Source organism: Wasmannia auropunctata, unplaced genomic scaffold, assembly GCF_000956235.1.
Source record: "Wasmannia auropunctata unplaced genomic scaffold, wasmannia.A_1.0 LD335989.1, whole genome shotgun sequence".
Taxonomy (NCBI): Eukaryota; Metazoa; Arthropoda; class Insecta; order Hymenoptera; family Formicidae; genus Wasmannia; species Wasmannia auropunctata.
Genome location: NW_012026901.1, coordinates 68033 through 68636, shown reverse-complemented (window position 1 = coordinate 68636; position 604 = coordinate 68033). Strand labels below are relative to the sequence as shown.

Here is a 604-nt window from a genome sequence, read left to right as displayed (position 1 = left end):
AACACACGGTGTCGTTCATTTGAAAAACTGTCTTCGAGCCCCGATGGAGAACGTCATAGATTCGATGACTACCGTGTGTCCCTCAGTGGAATACGGCCTTCGTTTGATCGGCGTATGGCCGGGTACGTCGTGCGCAATTTTACTTAAATTTCTCAGCATATTGTCGATGATCGTGTTTCAAATCTTTCAGTATCAACACGCGATCGTGCGCTTCGGCGTGGACGACCTAACACTCCTCATGGACGTACTGAGCATGAATTTAGCTTACACCCTTGTGCTTATTAAAATGCTTTTTTTGGCGTTCAATTCTCGGTAAGCTTTTTCAACGTAACGTGTACCGAGCACAGAGTTAAATGCGATTCACAAACTTCCCGCATCTTTTGTTCTCGATTGTAGATTACAAATCGTCAGGGTTGAGTAGTGCCTACACTGAGAGAAAAGTTTGGTACAAACAACCAAAAATTTGTTACTAATACCAAAACTATGTGTTGACTTGTGACCAACTATACTACCACGTCGATATTAATTTGTTGAATTTATTGAATAACAAAATAATTACATTATTTTGTTGAACTTACTAAAAGAAAACAGATCGGAAGAGCAC

The 604-nt window shown here is 40.4% G+C and overlaps 1 protein-coding gene across 1 annotated transcript in view; it reads left to right on the top strand.

The window, feature by feature from the left end:
- The window catches only part of LOC105454040 (odorant receptor 13a-like), a 3011-nt gene extending 2590 nt beyond the window's left edge, over positions 1-421 (top strand). The window contains exons 4-5 of the mRNA XM_011696367.1: positions 191-312; positions 397-421. Coding sequence (XP_011694669.1) covers positions 191-312; positions 397-421 — 147 coding nt within the window. The remainder of the gene's footprint in view (positions 1-190; positions 313-396) is intronic.
- The last annotated feature ends 183 nt before the right edge of the window (positions 422-604 follow it).